This window comes from Lithobates pipiens, unplaced genomic scaffold (assembly GCF_037356315.1).
Source record: "Lithobates pipiens isolate NorthernLeopardFrog02 unplaced genomic scaffold, aLitPip1_a1.2 Scaffold_18, whole genome shotgun sequence".
NCBI lineage: Eukaryota > Metazoa > Chordata > Amphibia > Anura > Ranidae > Lithobates > Lithobates pipiens.
The window spans coordinates 176,099,980-176,123,340 of NW_027507758.1; the positions used below are offsets into that span (position 1 = coordinate 176,099,980).

Genomic DNA, 23,361 nt, shown 5'->3' on the forward strand with positions numbered 1-23,361 from the left:
ATGACCACTGCCTTGCTAAAGAAGCTGAGTAAAGGTGATGGACTGGCCAAGCATGTTTCCAGACCTAAACCCTATTGAGCATCCGTGAAGCATCCTCAAAACGGAAGGTAGAGGGAGGGCAAGGTCTAACATCCACCAGCTCCGTGATGTCATCATGGAGGAGTGGAAGAGGACTCCAGTGGCAACCTGTGAAGCTCTGGTGAACTCCATGCCATAGAGGTTGAAGGCAGCGCTGAAAAATAATGGTGGCCACACAAAATATTGACATTTTGGGACCAATTTAGACTTTTTCACTTCTCACGTTTGTTGCCAGCGGTTTGGACATTAATGGCTGTGTATCAAGTTATTTTAACCACTTTCAGACCGGACCATTTTGCTGGTAAATGACCAGAGGTCTTTTTACAATTTGGCACTGCGCTGCTTTAACTGGTAATTGCGCGGTCATGCAATGTTGTACCCAAACAAAATTTGCATCCTTTTCTTCCCACAAATAGAGCTTTCTTTTGATGGTATTTGATTGCCTCTGCGATTTTTATTTTTTGCGATATAAACGTAAAAAGACCGCAAATTTTGAAAAAAAAAAAATGATATTTTCTACTTTTTGTTATTAGAAAAATCCAATAAACTCAATTTTAGTCATACATTTAGGCCAAAATGTATTCAGCCACATGTCTTTGGTAAAAAAAAAGTCAATAATTGTATATTTATTGGTTTGCGCAAAAGTTGTCACATCTACAAACTAAGGTACGTTTTCTGGAATTTACGCAGCTTTTAGTTTACGACTGCCTATCTCATTTCTTGAGGTGCTAAAATGGCAGGGCAGTACAAAACCCCCCCAAATGACCCCATTTTGGAAAGTAGACACCCTAAGGAAATTGATAAGTGGCATGTTGAGCCCATTGAATATTTTATTTTTTTGCCTCAAGCGATTGAATAATGACAAAAAATAATTTTTTATTTTTTTTTTTTTTACACAAAGTTGTCACTAAATGATATATTGCTCACACATGCTATGGGCATATGTGAAATGACACCCCAAAATAAATTCTGCTGCTTCTCCTGAGTACGGGGATACCACATATGTGGGACTTTTTGGGAGCCTAGCCGCGTACGGGGCCCTGAAAACCAAGTACCGCCTTCAGGCTTTCTAAGGGTGTAAATTTTTGATTTCACTTCTCACTACCTATTACAGTTTTGAAGTCCATAAAATGCCAAGATGGCACAAAACCCCCACAAATGACCCCATTTTAGAAAGTAGACACCCCAAGCTATTTGCTGAGAGGCATTTTGAGTCCATGGAATATTTTATATTTTGCCACAAGTTGCGGGAAAATTACAAACTTTTTTTTTTTTTTTTTTTTTTTTTTCACAAAGTTGTCACTAAATGATATATTGCTCACGCATGCCATGGGCATATGTGAAATGACACCCCAAAATAAATTCTGCTGCTTCTCCTGAGTACTGGGATACCACATATGTGGGACTTTTTGGGAGCCTAGCCGCGTACGGGGCCCCGAAAACCAAGCACTGCCTTCAGGATTTCTAAGGGCGTTACAGTTTTGAAAGCCATAAAATGCCAAGATGGCACAAACCCCCCCCAAATGACCCCATTTTGGAAAGTAGACACCCCTAAATTTAGGGGTACACTAGTGGGACTAGGTAATAAATGGCGGGTGCCCTGAAACTATAAAAAAAATAACTAACCAACCAGCGTCACCTGTAACAGTTATATGGTGATCACTGGTGAAAGGGTTAACTAGGGGGCAATCAGGGGGCTTTATGCGGTAGTATATGGGGGTCCCTGGCGCTATAAAAAGCTGCGGCGAACCTAAATACCTACCTGCCTAACTAGCGTCACCTGTGACACTAATACAGCGATCAGAAAAATGATCGCTTATTAGGCTGGGTTCACACTGGAGCGATGTGGGAACGCCACGAATGCGCGGCGGGTTCCCGCATCACATGCCTCCCGGCGGCAGCTCACACTGCCCTATGCGAACTGCTGGGAGTGTCAGTGAAATGTTAATGACACCCCCAGATCAGTTCGCATATCGCAGTGCGATCTGCAAACTCGGATCGCATGGTGTGAACACCCATGCGATCCGATTCTGCTGCGGACCAAAAAAAGGGTCCTGTGCGAGTTTGCGGCGGGTGCGGCGGGTGCGACACGAATTCAGCCATACTATCTGTATGGCTGAACTCGAATCGCACAGAGATCGGATGTGATTTGCACTGCAGTGCGGTGCGAATCACATCCGTTCTCATAAACCGCTGCAATGTGAACCCAGCCTTAGTGACACTGGCGACGGGGGGTGATCACGGGGTTAAACCTTTATTGGGGGGGTTAGGGGGGTACCTTAGAACTAAAGGGGGCTAACCCTAACTGCCCTAACAGTTATTACAGTCACAAATGACACCCGCCGGGTGATCAGGGGGTTAAACCTTTATTAGGTAATAAATGGCGGGTGCCCTGAAACTATAAAAAAATAAACTAACCAACCAGCGTCACCTGTAACAGTTATATGGTGATCACTGGTGAAAGGGTTAACTAGGGGGAAATCAGGGGGCTTTATGCGGTAGTATATGGGGGTCCCTGGCGCTATAAAAAGCTGCGGCGAACCTAAATACCTACCTGCCTAACTAGCGTCACCTGTGACACTAATACAGCGATCAGAAAAATGATCGCTTATTAGGCTGGGTTCACACTCGAGCGATGCGGGAACGCCACGAATCCGTGGCGGGTTCCCGCATCGCATGCCTCCCGGCGGCAGTTCACACTGCCCTATGCGAACTGCTGGGAGTGTCAGTGAAATGTTAATGACACCCCCAGATCAGTTCGCATATCGCAGTGCGATCTGCAAACTCTGATCGCATGGTGTGAACACCCATGCGATCCGATTCTGCTGCGGGCCAAAAAAAGGGTCCCGTGCGAATTTGCGGCGGGTGCGGCGGGTGCGACACGAATTCAGCCATACTATCTGTATGGCTGAACTCGAATCGCACAGAGATCGGATGTGATTTGCACTGCAGTGCGGTGCGAATCACATTCGTTCTCATAAACCGCTGCAATGTGAACCCAGCCTTAGTGACACTGGCGACGGGGGGTGATTACGGGGTTAAACCTTTATTGGGGGGGTTAGGGGGGCACATTAGAACTAAAGGGGGGTAACCCTAACTGCCCTAACAGTTATTACAGTCACAAATGACACCAATGCAAAAAAAAAAAAAAGCAATTGGTGTCACTGTGACTGGGGGGGCAGGGGTAATTGGGGGGTGATCGGGGGGTAAAGGGGGGGTGTGAGTGTGCCTGGCATGTTCTACTGTGTAGTGTAGTGCTTGTGCAACTCACCGATGCTCTCTCCTCGGTGCCGGAACGAAAAATACCGACACGGAGGAGAGAATACATCACTTCCTCTCCTGTGTTTACATTACAGGAGAGGAAGTGATGTCACCGGACATTTTCATTCGTCGGGAGCGATCGCGAGGGGGTGGCCATGAATGAATGGCCGTCCCCTCGTCCGGGATCGCTCCCGAACGAATACCGACCGCCGCAGGCACCGGGCGGGGGGCCCGATCGGGCCCCCGACCCGCGGGCAGGCAAGGACGTACATGTAAGCCCTTATGCCTGCCCGTGCCATTCTGTCGACGTACATCGTCGTGCGGCGGTCGGCAAGTGGTTAAAGGGGACAGCAAAGTTATACAAGCTGTACACTCACTATTTTACATTGTAGCAAAGTGCCATTTCTTCAGTGTTGTCACATGAAAATTTTCAATAACTCCCTGACTTTTGAGACATGCTCACTTGGGAATCTTTAAAAAAGTAGAAATATGGCCAAAGCTCTTGTCTGCTTGTCCTGCGGGCCACAGGAGTGCACCTAGTTCTACATTCCTGTGACCCAGATTCAGCTGACAGCAGGCTAAAGCCCGTCATAGGCTGACATCACAGAGCTGGTCCAGGCACTTCAGAAATCCCGACAATTAATGTCGGGATCCACCCACATGCCTGAAGCGTGCTGCTGAGAGCCTGAACCAGCCACTCCCTTCACAGACCGGAACTCCACTGAGTGCTGGAGGGTCAGAGAACAGAGCAGCTGACTGTGCTCAGAGCGGACCACAGAACAGAGATCAGAGGTCTTTGATAACTTAGTTCTCGGTGTAGAGCTAGCAGGGACAGCTGCACCATCGGATCAAAAAGTAGCAATGTGTATTTTTTTTCAAATTCCACACTTTACTTTTAAAAGTAGTATTACGCCGAGTTCACACTGGTACGACATGACAGTTGTACGACTGTGGATCCGACTTTGCCCTGTGACTTGAAGTCTGACATGAATAGGACTTCAATGAACAAAGGACACGACTTTGATCCCCGACAATACCACACACTATCTGGTGTGAATATTTAGGCCAAATGGGGAAAAAAAAACAACAAAAAAATAAATAAATAAAAAACCACGGCATGGGGTTCCCCCTCCAAGACCATACCAGACCCTTGGTCTGGCATGGATTTTAAGGGGAACCCCCATGCCGAAAAAAAACAATACGGGGGCCCATCCCCCCAAAATCCATACCAGACCCTTACCCGAGCATGCAGCATAGCAGGTCAGGAAAGGGGGTGGGGACAAGCGAGCACCCACCCCCCCCCCCTTTGAATGTACCAGGCCATATGCCCGCAACATGGGGACAAGGTGCTTTGGGGTGCCCCAAAGCACCCCCCATATTGATGAGGACGGAGGCCTCTTCCCGACAACCCTAGCCGTTGGTTGTCAGGGTCTGTGGATGGAGGGGGGGGCTTATTGGAATGAATGAATATGGGGTACGATGCACAAAAAAATAAAATAAAAAAAAAATAAAATATGTGGTGTCAAAAATAAAAAAAAAGCAGTACACAGGTTTTTAAAACAAGGCAGCTCCGGTGTCGCTTACGATTTCTTCTCCCTCCGCTGGTCTTCAAGCCCTCTCCAGTTCTTCTGTCTCTGGTGGGTTTTCTCCGCCGTCTTTGCTCTTTTGCCAGTTCTTCTCTGCTGTCTTGTCCCTCTGTTATTCTTCCGATGTGGACTCGATGCTCTCTCTAATGGTAGATGCGCGGTGTGCCACTACTTATATTGGCATAGGGCGGGGTCACTGGTTGACTATTTGAAAGCCCCACCCTTTATGACGTCACCACTCTGGGCAGGATTGGTCTATGACATGATGGTGCGGGGCTTCTAAATGACGTCATCTGGTGATCCCGCCCCATGCCAATATAAGTAGTGCATCAGAAGGAGAACAGAGGGAGGAGACAGCGGAGAAGATCCGGCAAAAGAGCGAAGATGACAGAGAGGACCCACCAGAGGCAGAAGAACTGGAGAGGGCTAGAAGACATCAGTGGAGAACCGGAAGAGGCAGAAGACATCAGCAGAGGAGGGAGAAGAACCAGAGAGGGGAGAAGAGATGCCGGAGCTGCCTTAATAAAACTAATTTAAAAACCTATGTACTGCATTTTATTTTTGGACACTTTTTTTGGTGCATGGGTAGGGGTACAATGTATCCCATATTCATTCACATAAGGTGAGGGCCAGGATCTGGGGGCCCCCCCTTGTTAAAGGGGGATTCCAGATTCCGATAAGTTCCCACCCGCAGACCCTGACAAACAATGGCCAGGGTTGTCAGGAAGAGGCCCTTGTCCTCATCAACATGGGGACAAGGTGCGTTGGGGTGGGGGGGCATAGCGCGCCCCCCCCCCCCCCCCCCCCATGTTGAGGGAATGTGGCCTGGTACAGTTCAGGAGGGCTCACTCCCTCTCCTGACCTGGAGGGCTGCGTGCTCGCATAAGGGTCTGGTATGGATTTTGAGTGGGGTCTCACACAGTTTTTTCGGCGTGGGTGGGTTCCCCTTAAAATCCATACCAGATCATAGAACCTATTATGGTTCTGGAGGGGGGACCCATGTCGTTTTTTTATTTTTATTTAAATTTGCTGTGGAGTTCCCCTACAGGATCATCAGTCGCATGCCAAAGTTGGATCAGTTAAGACCGCGATCCGACTTTGATTGGACTTCAGTGATATTCAATGGACTGAAGTAGGTCAAAGTCAGACCGTAGTAGTTCAGGGAGCATTTTCAAAATCAGACCAACTTGTGTCGGACCAGTTAAAACAGCTCTCATAGGAAAACATTGATTTTCACGCGTCGTGAGGTTCCAATGTCGCAGAGTTGGCCGTACCAGTGTGAACCTGGCCTTAAACCCTCAGCATTTTTTTTTTTTGACAAACAGATACACATAATAAAAACATACCCCTGTATTAAAATTATTACCCCTGCAATTTCTCTTAGGGCTTGCTTCCTGGAATACTAGTCTTCACAGGAAAGGCTTAACAGTGGAAAAATGCACTCTTTAACCAGTTTGTTAGCTTGAAGAAAAGAGGGAGGGAAAAGACGGGGAGGCATGCCTTGCCATTCTAGGCTAAAGGCTGTGTGTTTCTTTTGAGATAGAGCATAGAAAGGCAAAGCTCTAGTCCTTGCATGCAAGGTTGGCTCCACAGAATGTTGCAAGAGAATCTAGCCCAGATTTACACTTTTGCTTTGCAGTGCCATTCATTCTGAATAAATCTCCCAATGCAATAGGGTAACATACCCACGTTGTAGCATGTCACAGCACATGGTAGTGCGTGGAGTTACACAAAAAAAAAAAAAAAAAAAAAAAACTGGCTGCTTTAACATGCTGAGCATCAGCACATGTGCAAGGACCCTTATCCAGGAAAGTTTATCCATTCACCTGAAGAGCAGCTCTGGCACAAAAAAAAAATAAAAAAATAAATGCAACAGGCCTACAATACTTAAACAACCTAAATAGTCACACTAGATACTGTGTAACTATAGTTACAAAAATAAATAAAAAACAAACATACTTTTATTACTGTGGAAACAATGTCAAATGATCCAACCACTAGAAGCGCAGGAGCAATTACTATTAATGGAAGCAGGGAATATCCTATGACACCAAGGACCTGTCCATAAGCCACCTGTAAAACAGAAAAACTAAATTATAACCGGGTCATTTTCCAGGAAAAGAAACAATAAGTTGCAGTGTCACCAGTAATCCCTCTCAGTTCAAGGGAGTCTTACCTCTACAATACATTCTGGGGATAAGTTAAAAGCCATGTTCATACCATATGTGCATAAAAAAAAAAAAAAAAAAAAAAAAAAACCCCAACACACAACATGAAAAAAAAATGACACAATTTGACTTGTGTAAGCTTGTTCACGCCATGTGCAGAGACATATGTATTTATTATGTAGGCTTCTGCAAGGACAAAAAAAAAAAAAATCACAATTGTTCTCTATGTGCCCTGTTCACACTAGGGCAGTGTGGGTTACATGAGTTTTTTTTCCTGCGCAGAAAAATGGAACATAAATTCTCTGCAAGGGTACAATTTTTTTTTTTTTTTTTTTAATCGGCACATGCTAGCTGTGCTGTGAACAGAGCACAGAGGAGAACAATTGTTTTCTTTGTGCTCTTGCAGAACAAGGGCAGAAAATCACATCTGTGCACATGGTGTGAACAAGGCCTAACACACATCAAGAATACCATCATGATCAAAGTGATATGAAGGTCCCTGGGTAACTCCAAACAACATCAAGAGTTACCCTTTCACACAAAAGTATATGGAGATATTCTTCATAACCACCAATATAGATTGCTGAATGGAAAGTACAGTATTAAAAAACTTTCCAGATATAAGTTATTGCTTTATAGATCATTTCCTATTGCAAGTTGACTTCCCCTGATCACATTTCTCAAAGAAAAATCAATAGTGGGTGTATGGGACTTTTAAGGCTATATATTATATATATATATATATATATATATATATATATATATATATATATATATATATATATATATATATACACATACATACATACATACATACATACATACATACATACATACACCCCCATCTCACAAAAGTGGAGTACATCCCTCACATTTGTGGGAATATTTTATTACCTTTTCATGTGAAAACACTGAAAAGAAATTACACTTTGCTACAATGTAAAGTAGTGAGTGTACAACTTGTATAACAGTGTACATTTGCTGTCCCCTCAAAATAACACAGCCATTAATGACTAAACCATCTGGGTACACCCCAAAGTGAAAATGTCCAAATTTAGACCAAAATTGTCAATATTTTGTGTGGCCACCATTATTTTTCAGCAATGCCTGAACCCTTTTGGGCATGGAGTTCACCAGAGCTTCACAGGTTGCCACTGGAGTCCTTTTCCACAGAGCTGGTGGATGTTAGAGACCTTGCACTCCACCTTCCATTTGAGAATGCCTCACAGATGCTTGATAGGGTGTTGACTGTAGGCAAGACACACTTGTCTGTACTCCTCGCCTGGTTGCCACCGCATACGTGTAGCGCCGGCTCCTGAAGATAATGCGCTATGCGTTTCTCAAATTTAAGGTTACATCTGAACTACAGTTTGGTTACAATTGTCTAAATTTGGACTTCAGCAGTCAAAATTTACACTGTTATACAACCTGTATACTCACTACTTTACATTGTAGCAAGGTGTCATTTCTTCAGTGTGTCACATGAAGAGATATAATAAAATATTTACAAAAATGTGAGGGGTGTACTCGCATTTGTGAAATACGAATATACGTGTGTGTGTGTGTGTGTGTGTGTGTGTGTGTGTGTGTGTGTGTGTGTGTGTGTGTGTGTGTGTGTGTATGTATGTATATAATATATACAGTGCCTTGCGAAAGTATTCGGCCCCCTTGAACTTTTCAACCTTTTGCCACATTTCAGGCTTCAAACAAAGATATAACATTTTTATTTTTTGTGAAGAATCACCAACAAGTGGGACACAATTGTGAAGTGAAACGAAATCTATTGGATTTTTGAAACTTTTTTAACTAATAAAAAAATGCTTGGGGTATGTCTCTATCGGTTTTGCACATCGAGAGACTGAAATTCTTGCCCATTCTTCCTTGCGAAACAGCTCGAAACACAAACACTTTTTTTTTTTTTTTTTTTTTAAAGCATAACTGGAAATCCCTACTTGCACTTTAGGCAAGTCTCCAGACAGTTTAATTGCATTATTTTTAGCATTCCCATTAACAAAAATGTATTGGTAATATTAAATAGTAATAAGCAGGTCACTTACATCTCCACCAAGTACCCTAGCAAGTAGGAAAATGGTGAGTGATCCAAATATCCAAATTGTGATAATCCAGGACACTACCTGGGAAAAATAAAGTTCATAGGAAACAATATTAATGGAGGATTTCTGTTAAATTTGACATATCATTGAATATCTAAATATATAAACATGTGGAAATTCAACTTCTATAGGTCAAAATGTACTCCTTCACACCATACATTTACAGAGGCTTCCTATCTCTCCAATGCATTGCTGGAATTTCAGCCCTACAAAAGGCACTAGGTAAAACACTGTCTAATGGCCCATATACACGATCCTAATATCGTACGCAGATCGTACAACTTTTTTCGATTAATAGTCGCAAGTAGAAATTGAATAGTTAACTAAAGTCATGGAAATTCTCATACGACAGTAAAAAATAAATAAATAAATAAATAAAAAAAAAAAAAAAAAAAAAAAAATTGGAAGTGACGTCATGTGTTGTAATGTATTTGTATTGTATTTTCAGACTATGACTAAATCGTACGATCTGGTATCATACTCGGAAAATGTTTGGGCTTGTCCGATCGGCTAATATCGGATGAACTGTCGTGATCGGCTCTTGAAAGTAGTGTACACACGATCCGAAAATCGTTGATTCTTCCTCGAAGGACAGTTTTTGTGCAATATTCGGATCGTGTGTTAAAGCTTGGTATCTGAATAGCGCCAAGCACAGAGTGTCTGGGGCTGAGTTTGCTCAGACACCAAACATGGCATTGGGAGGTGGAGGAAGAAGCATTCACATTTGCTCCATAGCTGTAAATTCTAACCTCCAGGACATACCAGTTGTCTGGCTGTCTCTGTGATACTTTGATCTCTCCCTGACTTTCCTGACTTCCATTCTTGTTCATGGCGAATGTCCTCAAAACTTCCTAAAGCTGACCAGCAGGCTGAATAATAGGGAAAAAAAGTGGTGTGGCTTATTGTTGTTCAGGCAGTTTGCATTGAGTAAAACAAGGATTTTAAGCTCACCATAGGTAAAGCGATATTCTTTCCTGCAACCACTGACTGGGTTGATGGGGGAATCTCTCCCACAGAGCCATAGTGTTCTCCCAGCAGTAATTACTGCAAGGAGCTTAACTGGCCACTAGCAACAATCGCATGTGAAATCTGACAGGCTGGTTGTACCAAAGTTGAATGAGCGATCAACTTGGGTACATTCAGCCTGCCCATACATGGTCCAAATCTCAGCCGGTCCCTACAGGGCCAAGCTTCAAAAGGACTATGGCCGGCTTTACACATGTGGCTTGTGGCCTGAAGATGCAAGACATCGGGCATGCTGTTACACCTGTTCGTTTTTCTGTCATCACCAAGTTTAATATACAGTATGTCCATCATTAGTATTCCCATGTCACAGGAATCAATAGTACACACCAGTAATAAAGAACTAGAGCATTTAGCCGCTTGACATATGAAAGATTTACCCCCCCTTCATGGACTAGGCCCTTTTATGTGATAAGGCACTGCCTTACTTAGCGGACAATTGTGTGATCATGCAGCGCTGTAGCCAAATAAAATTTGTGTAATTTTTTTCCCCCCCACAAATAGAGCTTTCTTTTGGTGGCATTTGATCACCAATGCATTTCTTATTTTTTGCGCTATAAATGAAAAAAGGCCGTCAATTTAAGAAGAAGAAAAAAAAAAAAAAAAAAAGGACGACGAACAAAAACTATTTTTTTCCCCCTTTTTTTAATACTAGTAATGCCGGTGATCAGTGACATAGCAGGACTCTGATATTGTGGTGGACACTGACAATTGATGCTTTGTGGGAACCAGTGACATTAATACAGTATTCAGTGCTAAAAATATGCACGGTCACAGTACTAATGACACTGGTTGGTAAGGGCTTAAACATCTAGGGTGATCAATGGGTTAACTGCGTGCCTAACCAGTGTTTTTGTGTACCGTGTGGTGCTTTTACTAGGAGAACTGATGGTGTATTTCCTGCTTTGCAGGAACACAACATCATTCATGTCCCTTTGTCAGAACAGAGCTCTCTGCCTTGTTTAAATAGAGCTCCATCCTGTCTCTCTGCCCAACGATCAGGGAGTGCTGGCAGGCATCCATTGCCGTGTGCCGATGGTAATTGCTTGCTCCCCCTAGGCTGAAGTGCAGAATCACCTATATATACGTAGTAGCAGTATTTCTGCTATGGGATGGTTGGGAAGTAGTTAATATATGATGATTTTTGATATTTTTTTCAATGGCAAGAAAAAGTTATCAGTTTCTGTCCAGCTAACACAAAACAGTAAAACACCATCAACTTTTTATCAAGTAAGGGCATTAAACCCTTAGCAGATGTGTGGGCGATGATAAACACCCCCCCACCCCCAAACATCTGGAGACTTGCTCAAGTAACAGACTTCCTGTTCACACTAAACCCGCAAGGCTGTAGACCCACCACTCAGGCACCTTTCAAACAACTCTGCCTGGACACCGGATCACTGAGACACTCCACACCCCTAATTTATAAACTAACAGTACCGCCTGATTCATTCACACCCACTTTGCTTTTGAAAAGGGACAGGGACATGGACATTTCTCTCCTGCCTGAAAATAAATAAATAAAAATAATCTACCCACAAGCTGCTGAAGATACAGGGAGAGTACTCTCCCGCATAGCTTTGGTCATGTGCCAAATTCAAGGTCTTTTGCCAAGAATCCTAAGACTTCAAAGCGTTTCCTACCAATGTTCCACAGGTTGCTTTGTGAAAATGTGGAAAACTAAAACTAGGATGGCACCTGAGTTTACAATGACCGTATTGGCTTCTACCTGAATAGATAGAGCACTACTGTGGCCTTACCATGCTGGTTAGCATTGCTCCTCCTACAACACAGAATGTGCTATACCGATTATTGCTTGGGAAAGTGATCAGAAGTCTGTTGTTATTTTAGGATATTACTTGACAATGCCAATTATTGCTCCAAGCTATACATCTATTTTTGGCTTTGAAATGAAGGAATTAACCAGGTCCCCATTTAAATGAATCCCAAAGCTTACTCCTAATCAGAGCCTACAGTTGTGCTCATAAGTTTACATACCCTGGCAGAACGATAACAAAAACATTTTTTCACTCATGGTTAGTATTTGGCTGAAGCCATTTATTATCAAGCAATTGTGTTTACTCTTTAAATCATAATGGCAACAGAAACTTCTCAAATTACCCTGATCAAAAGTTTACATACCCTGGTGATTGTGGCCTAAAAACATGCACACAAGTTGACACAAAGGGGTTTGAATGGCTATTAACCACTTGCTTACTGGGCACTTAAATCCCCTCCTGTTCAGACCAATTTTCAGCTTTCAGCCCTGCCGCACTTTGAATGACAAATTGCGTGGTCATACAACACTGTACCATTTTCCCCACAAATAGAGCTTTCTTTTGGTGGTATTTGATCACCTCTGCGGTTTTTATTTTTTGTTAAAACATTTTTTAAAAAGACAGAATTCTAAAAAATTTTATATCTATCTATCTATATATATATATATATATATATATATATATATATATATATATGTTATAAAATTTTGCAAACAGGTAATTTTTCTCCTTCATTGATGTACGGCCATGAGGTGGCACTGAAGGGCATTGATGGGCACTGAGAGGTGGCAATGATGGGTTCAACTGAAAGACAGCACTGCTAGGTGGCACTAATTGGCACCACTGGTGGGCATTGATTGGTGGCACAGAGGAGGCGGCAGATGTGCCCCCTTATTCTTCGTTACCAATGTCCCGTGATCATAAGGCGGTGAACAGCTCTCTTTTTTTTTTTTTCACCTCACGCTTTTAGCGTGAGGAGAAAATAAAAACCGATTACCGAGCTTTTGTTTATACACGTGATCAGCTGTCATTGGCTGACAGCTGATCACGTGGTAAGGGGCCGGGACAGGCCCTTTACTCGGATCGGTGACTGATCACAGTGCGGGCGCGCGCGCACTCTGCAGGGGGCACGCGCAAAGATAAACAATTTTCAAACAATCTGCGGGAAAAGGTAGTTGAACTGTAAAAAACAGGAAAGGTATATAAAAAGATAGCCAAAGAATTGAGAATGCCATTCAGCAGTGTTCAAACTCTAATCAAGAAGTGTAAAATGAAGGGTTCTGTTGAAACCAAACCACAGACAGGTAGACCAACTAAAATATCTGTCACAACTGCCAGAAAAGTTGTTAGGTATGCGAAGAAAAACCCACAAATAACTTCAGGTGAAATACAGGACTCTCTGAAAACATGTGGTGTGGCTGTTTCAAGATGCACAATAAGGAGGCGCTTGAAAAAAAGGTCATTGGCTACAGCAAAATAAAGTGAAGGTTCTGGAGTGGCCATCTCAGTCTCCTGAACTCAATATCATTGAGCCACTCTGGCGAGATCAAAAACGTGCAGTTCATGCAAGACAGCCCAAGTACTTACAGGAACTGGGTGCTATTCCATCTGAGAAGATAAAGAGCCGCATACACAAATACCACAAAATATTTCAAGCTGTCATTGATGTTAAAGGGGGAAATATACAGGATTAAGAACCAGGGTATGTAAACTTTTGATCAGGGTAATTTGGATAGTTTCTGTTGCCATTATGATTTAAAAAGAGTAAACACAGTTAATTGATAATAAATGGCTTCAGCCAAACTAACCATGAGTGAAAAAGGTTTTTGTGTTATTTATATTCTATGAAAAATGGCCAAGAAATGATAAAGTCTGCCAGGGTATGTAAACTTATGAGCACAACTGTGTAAGTGAGCACCTAGAAGAAAAAAAAAAAAAGAACATTTAATGGAAATGATGCACTGGTTTCCAGTTATGAACCAAGTTAAAACATATAATGACTCCCCAATTACAGGTAGTCCCTGAAGTTACAAACATCCGACTTACAAACGTCTCCTACTTACAGAGGGAGACAACAGGAAGAGGAAATCTACCCCTAGGAAGGGAATTTCACTCTTGTAAGAGTTTTGGGAAAAGGTTACTCCACTGATGCTTTATTACAAAAGGATTGTTTCCAAAATTTGTAAAATTCAATCGTCATTGGGACAGAAAGCGAGGTGAAATCTTCTTAAAGTGGAGGGCCAGTTATAAAAAAAAAAAAAAAAAAGTCAGCAGCTGCAAACACTGCAGCTGCTGACTTAATAAACACACTCACCTGTCCAGGGCGCCCGCGATGTCGGCCGCCCGAGGCCGACCCGTCCCTCGGCTCTCGGGTCCCGGCGCCGCCATCCCTTGTAAGGGAAACAGGCAGCGGAGCCTTATGGCTTCACTGCCCGTTTCCTACTGCGCATGCGCGAGTCCCGCAGCTACTGCGCATGCGCGAGTCCCGCAGCGCTTTCTGAATGGGACGCGCTGTGTTCTGGAAAACACAGTTCCCAGAACACAGCGTGACTCATTACCCAGAAGACGCCGCGACGAAGACAGAAGACAGAAGATCTCCGCGGAGGAGGAAGAGGAAGATTAGGAGAAAGTGCCTAGCAACAGCCATTTCTGGTAAGTAAAAAAAAAAATTTTTTTTTATTTTTTTTTTTTTAGATTTTTTGTAATTTTTAACATTTTTTTGTTTTTCAGGGTGGCCCTCCCCTTTAACATGGGCACAGACAAGAAAACAAAATGTTACAGGGGTGTTAACCCTTCCCTATGCTATCCAAAAAGCTTAAAAATATTTTTGTGGGCTGGAGCTACACTTGAAATAAATGTACCTGTTCCGACTTACAAACAGATTCAACTTAAGAATAAACCTACAGACCCCATCTTGTTTGTAACCCGGGGACCGCCTGTATTTACATAAAACCCAGGCGTCTGGGGTAGATGTTCACAAAGCTCCTGTAGTGGAATTAACGTGTTCACATCCTCTGTAAAACAGATGTGGCATGAGCCATATTTTACCTCCTGAACTGGATGCCTCAGCCTGTTAACAATTCCTCCTGAAGATAGGTACTGCTCAATTTGACACCAACATACAAAAGCATGACCATCTACATACAGAGATACAAAAACCTGGAATATTTGTACTGTATTTAGCAAATGGTCACACTGGTGCGACTCATGCGATTTGTTTCAAATCGCATGACAAGTCACACCCTATTGTCCACAATTGAAGCGGTCAAAATCTGTGCAACTCCATCGAAAGTAAAAGTAGTTCATGCACTATTTTTTGCAAGCTCAGGTGCGACTTGCATAGACATCTGTGCATGAAGATGCACATATGTCTTCTAAGTAGCATTTGAAGCAGCACTACTTTTAAATCATACTACTTCAAGTGAAGTAGCACAATTTCAATGTCGGGATTGGTGTGACCAGGGTGTAAGTGACAAATCTGACTGAACATATGTGGGCAGAGATTAGATAAAAACACAATAACCAGATAACAGGTGTTAAAAATGTTTGCTCCTCAGAGTTGGGACAGTGTGTAGAAATGTCTGCAGGCAGCATCTGATCTACTGGAATATGCATGCTGAGGAAGATTGTAGTACAGATTCAATAAAGTTTGACAACCACCTCTCTGTAGTAAATGGTTACTGTAAGTACAGAAAAAATAAATAAAATAAAAGGTAGGCCATTTTTGTTGAGTAAAATATGATAAATTTCCATGCCCCCTAAAAGTAAATTAACAGATATCCCTTGCATTACAGGCATAGCCCCACTGCAAGGAAGGATTTTCAAGATTTCTGGAGTTGGGCTTTAACTGCCCAGTGGGGAACTTTCCACATGCACCAACAGAATTGCACTTACTCTAAACTGGCCATAGAGTGAGATCATTGAAAAGAATAAAACAACTGCAAGTGGTCCCCAAAAGTCAGGATTGTCTCGAACTACTTGTCTGTTGAATCCAAGCGATGGCATCGGCATCAGAACACATCGGATTTTGTAGTAAATGTCTTTAAGATCTATGTCCAGCTCCTCCCTATAATTAAAAAGGAAAGAAAAAAAAAAAAAAAAAAAGAAGAAGTAAAGATAGGCACACAAAAAGTTAAGAACTCAAAATTGGCATGCCAGTGAATTTAAAGTGGAGTTCCACTCAAAAGTGGAACTTTCACTTATAGTTTCTCTCCCCCCCCCCCCCCCACCACTTGGCATGGAGATCTGGGGTGCAGCCATCGCGGGCTCCTTGGAAAGGTAAGTGTCCATATATTAAAAGTCAGCAGCTGCAGTATTTGTAGCTGCTGACTTTGTTTTAGGAGCTACAAACTACACCATCTTTCAAGCAGGAATAAGCAGACAACAAAACGGTCTAAAGAAAAAAAAAATATATAATAGGATTTTTGTACCCACCGTAAAATACTTTTCTCTGAAGTTCACTGATGGACACAGCATCTTCATCTTGACCTTAGAGTTAAATTGCCCCTTTAGGAGAAGACTAGGCAGAAAGTGTTAAACACAGCAACACTTGCACAGTTCCGCTCAGGGGGCGGTCCTACCGGCTATAACCCCCCCCCCCCCCCTCACACTGCATCCAGCAGCTCAGTTTGTCAAAAGCAGTACAAACATAAATAGAAAGGGTGGGTGATGTGTCAGTCAATGAACTTCAGAGAAAAAGGATTTTACACTGAATACAAAAATCATATTTTCTCTATCGTTCATTGATGGACACAGCATCTTCATCATGTCCGTAGGGACGTCCCCACGCAGTGTTAAAGAAACGAGGGGTGGGAACAGCAAGAAAATAACTCCACCCATAACAACCAGAGCTCCTCAACGGAGTAGTTGCAACCTTAAACAGCCGCCTGCAAAACCTTGCGGTCGAAGCAAGCATCCAAAGATGCACTCACATGAACCATGTAAAATTTTGTGAAAGTGTGAGCGGACGACCAGATCGCCGCCTTACACACCTGGGAAGCGGACGCTTGATGTTGGAAAGCCCAAGAGGCACCAATTGCCCTGGTAGAATGTGCCGTGACAGGAAATGGAGCACCCATCCCGTTATGGCATAAGCCTGAAACACAATCTGCCTGATCCACCGAGAGATGGTGGCTGATGAGACCGCCAGTCCCTCCTTCGGACCAGCCACTGAGACAAACAGCGAGTCTGACCTCCGAAAAGGAGCCGTAGCAGACAGATAAAGAGCAGAGCCCAGACCACGTCCAAGGAATGCAATGCCACCTCTTTGGGGTGTGACGACCAAAGGCATAAGGACGGAAGCACAAATGTCCTCATTTAGATGAAAGGCCGAAACAACCTTTGGCAGAAACGAAGGCTGCGGACGCAGCACTGCTTTATCCTTGTGGAGGATCAAGTAGGGGGACTAGCAAGACTCAAACCCTCCTGGCAGATTTAATAGCCACTAGAAAGGACAACTTTCTAAGAGAGTGTCAATAAGGGGATCTCCCTAATGTTTTCAAAATGACGGTTTCTGAAGCACTGAGAGCACCGGATTCAAATCCCACGGGAGGTAGCGGTGGTCGAACCGGAGGGGCCACATATCTAACCTCCTGAACAAACAAACATACTCACCAATTAATGAGTCACCAAGGGTCTCTGGGAAAGAAAAGAAAAGAAAAGAAAAAAAAGAAGAAGGACAGCCAAAGCTGATATCTGCCCCTTAAATGGTGCTTAAGGCAAGTTTCTGATCCACTCCTCGCTGCAAAAACAGCAGAATCCTGGAAATCGAGTATGTGCCTATGCCACCCCATCTCCTCACACATGAAGATGTAGGTCTTCCACATACGATAATAAATCTTCGGAGAAGAGGACTTCAGTTTCCTCAGCATAGTGGATATTACCGAATCTGGCAGACCTCGGTCCCTTAGCACCTGGCTTTCAACAGCCATACCGTTAAAGTCAGTGACGGTAAAGCAGGATGAAGTATTGGACCTTGCGACAGAAGGTCCTCTCGCATCGGCAGTCATCAAGGAACATCAGCCACCATTCGTACTATGTCGGCGTACCACAGACGCCGAGGCCAATCTGAGGCAAAATCAGAAATATAGGAATCCCCTCGGCTTCCACTCTGCGAAGCAGACGTGGTAGAAGTTTGAGGGGGGGAGGGGAAGAGCGCATAAATCAGCCACGTCAGGCTGGCGTCCATTGTGATCACTGTCCAATGAAGAGGAAGGAATGTCAATGACTTACCGGACCTAAGGGCCGGCGACCTCAGCCATCAGAGCAGGGAATCCCTGACTAGCTGGCTCACTCGAAAATTGACAATCCAGGGACAACAAGGATTTGTCCCATTTTGATAGGATCTCCTTTTTCAAGACACGAGTGTGGAATTGAGCATACGGTACCACCTTCAAAAGTGGCTACCATGAGACCCAGGACTCGCATGCAAAAAAATGCAGCGACGACCACCTGCGGGACACCAACAACTTCACCCCAGCCTGAAGAGTCTGCAGCTTGTCCGAAGGGAGAAAGACTCTCGCCTCTGAGGAGTCCAGAAGCAGGCCCAGGTACTCCAGGTGTTGAGTCAACATCAACACCGACTTCTGTAGGTTCAGTACCCAACCAAACTCTCGAAGAGTTTGCATAGCGATTGCCACATCCTCCCTTAATTCTGAGGCAGAAGCTGCTTTTAGAAGGAGGTCACCCTGGTAACCGACGTTTGCGATCCTTCGCTGCCTTAGCAAAGCCAAAATTGGGGCTAGCAACTTGGTGAAGACCATTGGTGCCAACGCCAGGCCAAAAGGGAGAGCTACAAATTGGTAGTGTTCATCCCCAACCACAAATCGCAGAAACCTCTGGTGCTTGATGCATATGATGAAAATGCAAGTATGCATCCTTGATGTCCAGGGATGCCAGAAAATCCCCCTGATGGAGTGCAGCGACCACTAAGCAAACCGATCCCATCCTGAACCTTTGTAATTCACAAAGCTGTTGAGGGCCTTGAGGTCCAGGACTGGACGGACCCCTTCCTTCTTTGGGACTATAAACAGATTGGAAAAGAAACCCTGAAACCCTTCCGGCATCGGTACAGGTACTATCACCCCACGCAGAAGGTCCTGTACTACCCCAAACAGGGCCTCCCGACGAGCTGGAAGAAGATGAAGGTTGGAGGGAAAAAAAAATAAAAAATCTGTTTGTCGGACAAGAAAGAAACTATCTTGTATCCTGATGAAACCGAAGGCAACCCGCCATGTGATCCTTCATGCAGTAACAGATTTGCTTGCAGGCTTGTTTGGTTTGAAAAGCCAGAAATGTTTTTGTCCCTCAGCAGGCACCTTGTCGGACTGGGAAAAGCCAACCTGGGTGTGGCGCCTTCCCTTTTCTGGACTGTGGGAGCAACGCACTCTTAGCCCCAGTAACAATCTTAATAATGTCATCCGGCGAGGCACCCAATAGCCTCTCTCCCTGGAAGGGCAAGTCCACCAGTGCTTTCTTAGATGTCTGCTCAGCAACAATCAGAAGATGATGTCCATTTGTTCAGGAAACTCATCAAAAGGGGTAATGCCTCGCCATGTGTTTCAGGACTTCAAAGGCCCACTGCGGTTTTCCCCACTCCTTGTAAATAAACGTATCAAAATAAGTTGGGTAAGAAAACCCCTCAGCCGTGTGGGCCAGCTTGTGGGACTCACACTTCTGTAGATGCCCCTGTCGTATCCTCCATTTTCAGGGTATCCCGCACCACTGTGATAAGTGCTCCTACAAGCGATTTTTTCCTGCTCTGCCCCGGGCACTGAGTCATCCTCACTGTCCTGGTCCACATCTTCTGATACATCAGAACAGAGGCTGCCTGTCACAGCGGGGCCCCGAGTCTGAATCAGAGCTTTTCCCCAGAAGACGGTGGGGGGGGAGGGGGTGTTTTTCACTCCGTTTTAGCAGACCCCCAACAACCAGGGCAGCCACCTGCCAGGACCCAGAGGCCACCCCGGAGGACCCCCGGCCAGATACGTGCACCACACCCCCAATGTGCCCAGTCACACAGCGGCCCATAGCATGGGGAGGAGGGAAGGGACAGGGATAGAAGAAAGGGAGAGTGAGACACCCCCTAGTCGACCTCCCAGCGAATGCCCAGCTGCTCCATCCTGCCAAGACAGGTGGAACCATGCTTACCCCTCCTGCAGGGACTGCTGGACGCATTCCACGGACAGACCCATCACCCGGGCTGTACAGGGTGCCTGCCAGCCACGGCACACTGTGACAGACAGCAGTAGCCCGGTCATATGTGTGCTCTAGAGCATATAGCTCACCGGCCATCCCTGGATCAGACGGGGCATGGCGTGGCCGACCCAGTGCGTAGCTAAGGCCTGCTCACACTTGATGGTCAGGCTGGGGAGACTAAGGATCTATATAATCCAGCCCGGCTGTTGATTGTAGATCACAAGAATCAAAAATGCAGGAGAGAGGAAAAAATTCCCCAGGAACATTGGTCCCACTGGGAGCAAGGTCCTTCTACACTAGGCAGGAAAAAACTGAGCTGCTGGATGCAGTGTGAGGGGGTTATAGCCAGTAGGACCGCCCTCTTGACGGTACTGTGCAAGTGTTGCTGTTTTTAACACTTTCTGCCTAGTCCTCTCCTAAAGTGGAGATATAACCCTAAGGTCAAGATGAAAATGCTGTGTATATCAATGAACGAAAGCGAAATCATATTTACTCAGAATATACGGTCACCATGTCCTACTGCAAAATAGGATAGCCCTATACACAGTCCACACAATGTGAAAGTTACTCCATTTGATCTCAGGGCTGGGTGCACCTGCCTTATAGTTAAAAAGTGGATGTAAACCAGATTCATGAAATTTGACCTGGGCACATCTGTAGCGTTTACTTATCTCTCGCCAAAACCATATGTCCTGTGTCTTTCTGCTACTCTGTTCTTCTATTATCAGCATGATAAGATTCTGACAAGTTCTCCGAGATAGGAGATAAACGCAGCTGGAAATTTGTATAAGGGTGGGTGCTCTAAATAGATTTGCAGAGAGCTTGTCTATTCACAGCACAGAGAGATTTTTTTTATTTTTCCACACAAAGCTCTATTTTGGTGGCAGTCGACCACCAAAATATATATTGCCAACTTTGTTATAAAAAAAAAAAAAATATCCAATAAAATCTAATTTCTTCATAAATTTAGGCCACACTGTATTCTGCTGCACGTCTTTGGCTTCAAAATACAGTAAAACCTTAGTTTGAGAGCATTTTGCAAGACAAGGCAACATTTTTAAATACATTTTGACTTCATGTACAAGCGAATTCTTGAGATACAAGTAGCGCCATTTCACAACTGGGTATAAAAGAGAAGAGAAGAGAGACGCCTCTAAGTGTAGCAATATGGTTATATTTAACGAAGGTATAACATTGAGCAACTCAGATTGTTTTTTGATTAAAACAGGCACATTTAGGTATACAGGCATCCGGGGTAAAGCTGTTCACATATAGACCATACTCCTCATCCCCATCAAAAGTTGTCCCTTCCAAGCTGTGCTCCGTGGGTGGTTCAAGCCTCGCTTTCAGATCGCTCTACTGCAAGGTAGTCTTCCTGGTCACGATTGCAGACTGACAGCAGTGAAAGTGGGCGATGAGGGGGATGGTCTATGTCAGTGATGGCGAACCTTGGCACCCCAGATGTTTTAGAACTACATTTCCCATGATGCTCATGCACTCTGCAGTGTAGCTGAGCATCATGGGAAATGTAGTTCCAAAACATCTGGGGTGCCAAGGTTCACCATCACTGGTCTATGTGGACAGCTTTACCCCGGATGTCTGCATACTTAGACGTGCCTTCATTAAATGTAACCATATTGCTACACTTAGAGGCGCCTCTCTTCTCTACTCAGTTGTGACAGGATGTTTCTTGTCTATCCAGACATCGCTTGTGTATCAAGTCGCCTCTCATCTCTTTTATACTCTGTAGCTCCTGCTGGATTTTGCTTCTAATCCCCTTGTAGAGGCTGCCATTTGTGGATGGACATTTCATCACATTACTATAACCTTTTTATATGGACTATAAAACTGAAGGACTTATGAATAAATGGTTTTGGAACGAATCTTTTGAGTTTGCATTATTTCTTAAGGGGAAATTTGCTTTTATATACACAAGTGGTTTGGAATACAAGCATGTTTCTGGAACAAATTATGCTTGCAATCCAAGGTTTTACTGTACTAACATTCAAAGCCATGCACAAATCCTGCTGCAAGCTATATCATCAACCAAACTGTTCTTTTCACTCCTCCCAAGATTTGCCCATTCACCCCTTTGTCACCTCCTCCTATGCGCGCCTCCAGGACTTCTCCAAAGCCTCTGCCATTCTATGGAACTCTCTACCCTAGTCTGTTTGCCTTTAGAAATTCTAAAACAGATCTCTTCAGGGAAGCCTCTCTCATCTCTACATAATTAAACTTTTACTTTTTCTATCAACTCAACCTCACAGTTATTCTCCTTTTTGAATCACTTGCCCCTCCTTTTTAGATTTTAAAGTTGGCCATAGACTAGTTTGCAGGAAAGGGAGAAAAAAAAAATGCCCGATTCCCCCATTAACGGAGTTGATGGGAGGGGGAGGGGGGGGGAGAATCCCTTCTGCAGGGCCATTGTGTTCCCCTGGCGAAAGTAAAGGGAAAAGGGGGGGGGGGGGGGGGGGAGAACACAGTAATTATTGCTAGCAGCTATAACAGCTGCTTGCAATAATTGCATGTAAAATCTGTCTGGTTGTATGAAAGTTGATCGATCAATTGGCTTGGGTACATTAAGCCTGCCCATACATTGATCAAATCCAAGGCCAGCTTTAGCTCCCACAAGTAGGGTACTACAAAGTCAAGTTGAGGGAAAAAAAAAAGGACATCCATCTAATTAAAACAAAAACTACTACTAATACTCTTGAATTTGATTGTAATTGCACTGTCTCCCTTTTATATAGAAAAGGCTCCGCCAAGGCTTCAAAATTCCTAGATAATAAATCATGAAAATTATAATTCTGATTCTTAATATTAAAGTTTTACTAATCCCACAACAGTAAAATGAGTCTGTATATGCAGAATAGCATGCTTGTTATACTCACTGTGGAACTTGAGGGGTTAATCCTCTGCATTGTGTAAAAAGTCTGCACATATCCTCCCCTCTGCAGGGTCTCTCTGGGCAAGGCCAGATAATACAGAGTGGTCCCCCTGCATATGCTCAGTTTGGTCTCTACTGCTGGAGAGAATATTTCCTTGAGCTTAGCTTTTCAGGTCAAACGATATTGAAATCATACATGTGGGCATGTATACAAATCCTAAATGACAGCCCAGTCCCTCCCTCCACCATGCCCAGTAATTTAAAAAGAAC

At 44.0% G+C, this 23,361-nt stretch overlaps 1 protein-coding gene across 1 annotated transcript in view; it reads right to left on the reverse strand.

The window, feature by feature from the left end:
- The window catches only part of YIPF4 (Yip1 domain family member 4), a 44,395-nt gene that overhangs the window by 3,174 nt on the left and 17,860 nt on the right, over positions 1–23,361 (reverse strand). Inside the window, exons 3-5 of the mRNA XM_077486417.1 lie at positions 15,903–16,074; positions 9,151–9,228; positions 6,885–6,998 (exon numbers count right to left, since the gene is read on the reverse strand). Of these exons, the coding sequence (XP_077342543.1) occupies positions 6,885–6,998; positions 9,151–9,228; positions 15,903–16,074 (364 nt within the window). The remainder of the gene's footprint in view (positions 1–6,884; positions 6,999–9,150; positions 9,229–15,902; positions 16,075–23,361) is intronic.